The sequence below is a fragment of the Castor canadensis genome, chromosome X (assembly GCF_047511655.1).
Source record: "Castor canadensis chromosome X, mCasCan1.hap1v2, whole genome shotgun sequence".
NCBI lineage: Eukaryota > Metazoa > Chordata > Mammalia > Rodentia > Castoridae > Castor > Castor canadensis.
Window position 1 is genome coordinate 15684089 of NC_133405.1, and position 8203 is coordinate 15692291.

General features: G+C 35.4%; 1 protein-coding gene across 6 annotated transcripts in view; it reads left to right on the forward strand.

Moving 5' to 3' along the window:
- Fgf13 (fibroblast growth factor 13) overlaps nt 1-3964 on the forward strand; it is a 539487-nt gene extending 535523 nt beyond the window's left edge. For all 6 annotated transcript variants that reach the window (XM_074062388.1, XM_074062386.1, XM_074062390.1 and 3 more), the window contains 2 exons: nt 808-1006; nt 2568-3964. In XM_074062388.1, coding sequence (XP_073918489.1) covers nt 808-1006; nt 2568-2704 — 336 coding nt within the window. In that variant the 3' untranslated portion in view covers nt 2705-3964. The remainder of the gene's footprint in view (nt 1-807; nt 1007-2567) is intronic.
- Nucleotides 3965-8203: the final 4239 nt, after the last annotated feature.

Sequence of the window (8203 nt, forward strand, 5' to 3'; positions counted from 1 at the left end):
TTTCTCCTGAAAGATTCTGTTAAGTTAGGAGCCCTTCGTTTGAATGATGCAGCCCAAAGAAAACATGACCAGGTACATGGCAGAAAATCATAGTCCAGGGTTCAAATCTTTTGGGCTGCTCTCTCTTGTCTGCTTGTAGAATTGCTGTAAATTCCTTGCTTCCATATTGATTTGCTTGTAAATGTTACTGTAAGGCAAAGATGGGATGGGTGGGAAACTTTTTTTTTCTTTTTTAAGTCAAGGTCCAATGAACTAAAAAAAATTAATTCATCTTACCTTAAAGTAAGAAGTAGCCTTTCTTTGTAGCATCCTTTTAGAAATACAGGCAACCAGCAGCATAACACTGCTTTCAGCCTCAGGCAACTGACAACCATAGTGTATAATAACTTGAGAATCCATAAAAAATTAAGTATAAAGGTTGAATGTTTATTTTGTCATATTTATTCTTGAGGGTAACAAAGATCTATGTAAGCTTTATTATTCTTGTCTTTTCAATCCGTGGCTCTTGTATTTGTCCAAAATATTACACTTAAGTGGCTGATTCTAATCCTATTATTTCTATTAGAAAGAAAGCTAATCATTGAGAGATAGCACTTTCACTTAGGGATTTTTACTAAAATGCTGTGTGAAATGTTGGTTATATAGTTTGCTAGTTTCCAATGAAAATGGTTTATTACTTTTAAATTACAGCACCAGTCGTAGAAGCTTTAACAAAGTATGTCTTAAAATTCTGAAAAGCAATTTCATTTGTTCTACATGAAATTCATCACTATGAACATTGAGGATTTTTATTTACCTTTGTTGCAGGAACATTTCACACCTGAGTGCAAATTCAAAGAATCAGTGTTTGAAAATTATTACGTGACATACTCATCAATGATATACCGTCAGCAGCAGTCAGGCCGAGGGTGGTATCTGGGTCTGAACAAAGAAGGAGAGATCATGAAAGGCAACCATGTGAAGAAGAACAAACCTGCAGCCCATTTTCTGCCCAAACCACTAAAAGGTAAATTTAATATTATATGAACTTTGGATCATGGTACCAAAAATAGTAACTTAAATTAATCTTTTATCAAGTTTTTGAGAGTGGAACATAATTCTTCCACACAAGGCACTTATGCAGAAATTTGCAAACATTTTAACAATACTTAAAATCATTAAAGCAAAATTTAAAAATCATGAAAACATTAAGGTATTGACAATAGCATCTACTCACCTGATTTTAAGTTTCTCATAGTACATCTACATACTAACACCTTACTTAGAGAGAAGTACCTAAATAGCCACTCAGGACAGCTAAGAACCTCCAAATATGTCCAAACGGTAGCTGAGAGAAACAGATGTTAAAATGTGAGTATACTTAACACTTACCAGAAAGCCCTTTGGACCCTCTCTAAGGCCCCAACAATATCATCCCAGGAATTTTCACTCATAGTTATGTTTCTCAGACGTTACTAACAGATCAATAACAAGTTAGAGTGAAAGGAATAGGCTCTGGAAAATAGGGATATTAGAAGTAATGAGACATGTTAGAGAAGGGACAGTAAATGCTGACAACATAGACAAAGACCTTAAAGAAGTTACCCAGTTTGAGATTACAATGAGAATTAAGAGCAGGGGAAGACTGCTCCACCCTTATTGAAATCAGCATAGCATTGGCTTTGCAGCTCATTTTCAAGAGCACAACTAGCTGGGTTCAAGTCCCAACTTCACCTTTTACTAACTGGATAGTCTTGAAGTGGTTAATTTATCCAGTGTCCCTCACGTTTATCTGTAAAACATGAATAAATGTATTAATGTCATAAGGTTTTTACATTGATTAAATTAGATGACACATGTGGGGAAGTGAGAATGATATGTAGCATGCTGTGAGTGCTTCACAAGTATGAAGTAGTACTATTATTTACAGCCCAATAATAATTATTACCATTTATTGCACAAAGAATTATGCTAATACGTAGACTCTTAGAGAGTTTCGTTTTAAAGTATGATAGAAATCAGTATTTTAAAATATATTGCATTTTAATATTTGGCTTACACATTATATTGTAGATCATATTTAAACTTCTAAGAGCTTTATTAAGTACATTTTTCATAAAACCTCCCATATATAAGCATAAGTGATGGAAGCTAGGCATTAAAATTCTTCACACACTACTGCACCAAGACTAGATTTTGCTTAATAATCTGATTTCATCCATTCTTTACCAAGTACTTGAAAGCAGCATTTTGCATATTTGGCTTAAGGCATAAAAGCCTACAAACCAGAAGAAAAAAATTTGAGAACCAGTGTAGTATGTTCATTTTTTTTAAAAAATCTCTTTTTTTTTCTTTTCCTTTTTTAGTTGATTCTTATTGGCAAATAAAAATTTATATATTTATCATGTACAAGTTATTTGAAAATATGTATACATTGTGGAAAGACTAAATTAATTAACATTGCATTGCCTCCCAAACTTACCATTTTTGTAGTGAGAACACTTAAAATCTATTCTCTTAGCAATTTTCTAGAATACATTGGTGTGTCCATTTGAAGACCTTTTATACCCTCTTTGTGTGCTTTTCAGTGGCCATGTACAAGGAGCCGTCACTGCACGATCTCACAGAGTTCTCCCGATCCGGAAGTGGGACCCCAACCAAGAGCAGAAGTGTCTCCGGCGTGCTGAACGGAGGCAAATCCATGAGCCACAATGAATCAACGTAGCCAGTGAGGGCAAAACAAGGGCTCTGTAACAGAACCTTACCTCCAGGTGCTGTTGAATTCTTCTAGCAGTCCTTCACCCAAAAGTTCAAATTCATCAGTAACATGTACCAACAAACAGGCAGAGTTCACTATTTTATCTGCCTTTAGACCTTGTTATCATCCATACTAAAGCCCCATAATTTAGTGTGAGCTTGTGCAAAAGAATGCCAAGCATTATCAATGAACTAAATCTGGGAGAAGGACTGCCAAATTTTCTCATGATCTCACCTATACTTAGGGGATGACAAACCAAAAGTATTTCACAGCACTAATGCTGATCCAAATTTGCTCTCCAATCAAGACAATCTAAAAGACCACAGTCATTCTTGAAAAACAAAAACAAAACAAAACAAAATTAACTGCTTAAATGTTTTGTAGGGGCAAACAAAATTATGTGAACTGTGTTGTTTTCTTGGCTTAATGTTTTCTATCTACGCTTCATTCAGTGTACTCTTTACTTTCATATAGTGCAACTTTATGGTTTCTGAAATTCAATGGTTCTATTGACTCTGTCACTTAATCCAAATCAACCAAATTCAGGGTTGAATCTGAATTGGCATCTCAGGCTCAAGGTAACAGTGTTCTTGTGAGTTAACCAATTTCCTTTTTTTTTTTTAGATTTCTAGTAGTCAGGTCAAGTTCTGTGCTGTACTTTGCGTGTAGAAATTGAGTTGTGTTGTCAACCCCAGTCAGTAAAGATAACTTTAAAAAATGATTATCCTCAAGTGTAGATTTCTCTTGATTCCATTTGTGTATCATGTTAAACTATTGTTGTGGCTTCTTGTGTAAAGGCAGGAACTGTGGAACTGTGATGTTGTCTTTTGTGTTGTTAAAATAAGAAACGTCCCATCTGTATATGTATGAGTCCTCCTGTCATTGTATTTGGCACGTGATTATTGTGTACAAGGAAATGTTAAGACTGGTTACCCCTAAATAACATATATTATACCTGCTACTGGAAAAGTGTTTTAAGACTTAGCTAGGTTTCCATTTAGATCTTCATATCTGTTGCATGGAAGAAAGTTGGAATCTTGGCATAGAGTTGCATGATATGTAAGATTTTGTGCATTAATAATTGTTAAAATCTGTGTTCCAAAAGTGGACATAGCATGTACAGGCAGTTTTCTGTCTTGTACACAAAAAGTTTAAAAAGTTGTTTAATATTTGTTGTTGTATACCCAAATATGCACCGAATAAACTCTTTATATTCATTCAAAAAAATCCTCCAACATATATTTATTATTACTACATGCCATAAAATATATTAGAAATTAGAGTTAAGCAGTGAATTATGTAGAAAAAGTCACTTCCCTCAGATAATATACTGTCTAGACATTCATGTTAACATGAATACTATTTAAGATGTATTTGTTAGACTTCTAGATTCCAAATTGATCCTGAGAAATCCTTATTGCCAGTCAGCAATCAGGTTGCACAAAGGAGATGAATGCTCTGGTATTCTCTCTACCATTTGCAATGTCGTTTCCCCTCTCTCTTGCTCATTTCTCTCCTCTGTATAGGGAAAACACGTAACTAAATATCTAAAGTCCTTTATACCTCTGAGAACTGAAGGAAAATGTAAAAATTCTTTAGTGTTGATGCTTCTCTAGTTCCCCAAATGTGTCATTGCCTTACAATGAACACTTTGGGAGTAGTCAGTATATGAAGAGAAGAGTGGTGGAACAGACTCAGCATAATTGGTGCTTTCCATGATATATGCAAAATAGTTACTGTGTCCCAATCAACATGCTTCTGTACATACACATACACATTTTGGTAGCAGTCTTCATGGCAGAAAATGTTAGTCCTGCCACATGCATGATGAAATTAAAAAACATTATTCTGTTTTGGAAAACACTGCAAACTCCATTGGTTTGAAGGTTATAGCACATATCAGGATTACCTAGAAGATTTTAAGACTCAAATTGCTGGACCCCACCTCCAGAGTTTCTTACTAAGTGTGGAGTGGGGTTAAGACTTTACATTTCTATCAAGTTCCCAGGTAGTGTTGAAATTGCTGATCCTAAAGAAGCATGCTTTGAGAACCACTGGCTACACTCTTATCTTCCTTGAATTTAAAGTGTGCATTAGCACATTACATACTGCAAAGCCCATCTTAAGGAGCTCTGCTGAACTTTAAAAAATGCTAGGATAAACAAATTTGACCACAAGCCCTATTTTCACAGAACACCTGTTAACACTGAAGTAGAGTGGTAGCCTTCAAGCCTTTTGTGGGTATCTGAATCACATTGGTTTTTTACGTATTTCCATGGTTTGGGGCAGGGCCTGAGAATCTCCTGAATCAGATGCCTAAATCAGGGAAACTGGTTTGCAAATCATAGTTCTGTAGTTCTCATGCCACCACTATCTATGAATGGGTGTCCATTACTCTGTATCTAGCCTAAGATAGAATATGCAAAATGTGGAAACAAACTCTCTCTTCAAGCTAATTGCAATTCTTTGAAAGCGAAACAAGTCCTAATCCCCCACCAGGTTTTTTTTGTTTTGTTTTGTTTTTTGATTTTTTTGCACCTGGAGAGGGAAACTGCTCACGGCCATAGAATCATTCTGAAAGGATTGAGAAGGGATAGTATCTGTGGCCTCCCACCTTACCTCCTCACCAGCACATTGTCCTAGTCCTAAGCCAGTCAGCTCACTGAAGAATTTTTCAACACAGCTACATTTTTCCAGTATTTCCAGGTACTCATTGTCTAAGTGAACACATAGGATCATTTCTTCATCTCTTCTGGCTGATTATAGTCATTCTGTTAAAGAGGGGTGGTAGGAGCTGAACAGATAACCATTTTGAACAAATTTCGTCAAAAATGTGCCTGAGAAGGCTCATTAGCTAAAGTGTGCGATTCATGGCGTAAATTGAAATGTGCTCTCACTGGCAGAGTCTTTAAGGAACATTCAGATAATTGTCTCTTCAAGGCAATCTAAACTTTTACTGTGATGCTTCTTAAAATACTTTCAAAGTCTTTTCAAAGCCACTACTACATTTTAGGTATGGATTATAGCAGAATCCCACTTGCTAGTACCAAAATCTGAACCTATACAGGAATACGGCAGTGTCATAATACATGATCATTTCCAATTACAAAAAGAATTGGTGAACTGTCACTAGGACAGGCCACTACAAATTCATAACCGTATTTACAATGACAACTTGTTCAACCTTTCATTTCTCTATCCACAAAGATGTGGTCTCATGGTTTAGCTTGATACATTTAGCTATCTTAGAATGAAAACAACTGGCTGCCATGATAGTTTTTTCTACCACCTCTGCAGTTCCCTTTCTCCTTAATGATTGAGAATGTGAAAAGGTCTAGTGTACTGAAAAAGATGTGTCTCTATTCCTGGACTGCTCTTTAACTGAGGGGGTGGGGAGAGAGAGAGGGAGCATCTATGCAAAATCAATAAGTCCTTTTGCCAATATCACATGAGTAGAAGTATCTACTGTTTCACATCATATTTATCCTAATAAAGAACACAGAAAAGTATATGGCACCATTGGGGGGGGTGTTGCAATTTCTATGTGGTTACTTATTTCATTATCAAGTGAGGTCTCACTATGTTGCCCAGGTTGGTCTTGCACTCCTGAACTCAAGTGATCCTCTAGCCTGAGCCTCCTGAGTATGTGGGATCACAGGTGTGCACCACCATGTCTGCTTTCTATGAGATCAGTCTTGAAGAGATTTTTTAACAGCTGTAATTCTTTGATCATGCAAGACATTTTTCTAAAACATACAACATGAATCATTTTCAGTTTTAGAATTCTTTAAACTAACCAAATGTCAATCCATTTTCTCCTTTATTACTTTTTGTTCCAAACACTCTGCTTCCTATCTTTCATGTAAACACCACACACACACAAACACACATATACATGCACACATGCACACACATAGCTGTGCCTCCAAAAGGACTAAAAGATGCCCTATTCCTCTGGAACAATGACCATAACTTACAGGGAGAAGAGAACAACTAATTTATAAATCCAAGGCTTTCTGTCTTGGAAGCTGTCCTGCCAACTATGATACATTTGCACAGTAGTAAATATTGCCCAAGATTGCCTCACATGTTAACATGTCTGTGCATATTTTGTACTCTAAATAATTGCAGATATTCTTGAAATAATTTGTTTTTAGTGCTATGTAAAGTTAATAATTAGAGTAAAAGCAATGCATGGGGAAATGATTAAGTTAAAACTGAGCTTCTTTGAGTCAATTGCTCAGCTTGTTGCCCTCTGGATATTTATTACCTTATAATCTGTCTGTGCTACCCAGCATGTTACTGAGGCCTGGATAAAGCATCTACACAAAGATAAATGGGTCAAGACTGAGTGAGCCAATGTTGGAGAAAAAGAGATATTCTGGGGCTTAGCAGCAGGGAAATTTTCTTACCTCTCTGTTACCCTTGTACATACTGGATGTTTACAATCTAAGTGTAGTTTTCTTCTTTAAAAATTTCAAAACCAAAAAGAACTAGTTTTCAAAGCATTGCAACTATAGTTCTCCCTTTAATACAACAGCTGAACAAAACAGCTTGCACAATGTTTGAGTTTCATGAATGTTAAGAACATTTCAAAATACATGACTATTACATTCAGCATCATATTGTAGTCCATCATTCCAGGTACTTTGTGTGTGTGTGTGTGTGTGTGTGTGTGTGTGTTATGAAGCAGAGCACTAAATAAGTCTTATTACTTCCCACTTTCATGTAGGTTTGATTAAAGAAACCTTCAAAGTTCCTTGCATACACATTCAGTAAGGACAATATCATGTGGAAAAAGTATGCTAGAAACTAAATACATAGGTTCTGCTTTCAGTCTAGAGTCGTTGATAGACATAGAAGGATAAAAGTTAGGGTATGATAAATATTATAAAACTATTAATGCACTTATAATGTACAAAGATGGAATATGTATTTCAATGATAGCACAAAGAAGAGAACATAGGACAAAGTTTTTGTATACTACTGAATTTAAGTTATTAATCTGAAATATACTGCTATAAGTGTATTTATTATAAGGGATTCCGAGGGAAATTACTAAATTAAATTCTTTAATATAACAAAAATTATAAGGAAATTAAAGTAGTACAGTAGAAAATAGCTTTATAAGAAAGCTACCACTCTGAAAGAAGTGGCAATGAAGGGAAAAGAGGAACAAAAAGATGTAAGACACATAGAAAACAAGTAGCAAAATGACACATGTCAACTGTACCATCAGTAATAACCTTAAAAATAAATGAATTGTCTATTCCACTACTGGATCTACATCCAACAGAAAAAAAATAAGTATTTCAAGGAGATACCTGTACTCCCATGTTTACTGCAGCACTATTAACAATAGCCAAGATGTGGAATCAACCTAGATGTCCATAAATGAATGAAGAAAATGCAGTACACCTACACAGGGAGATATTATTTAACCATAGAAAAGAATGAAATCTTATT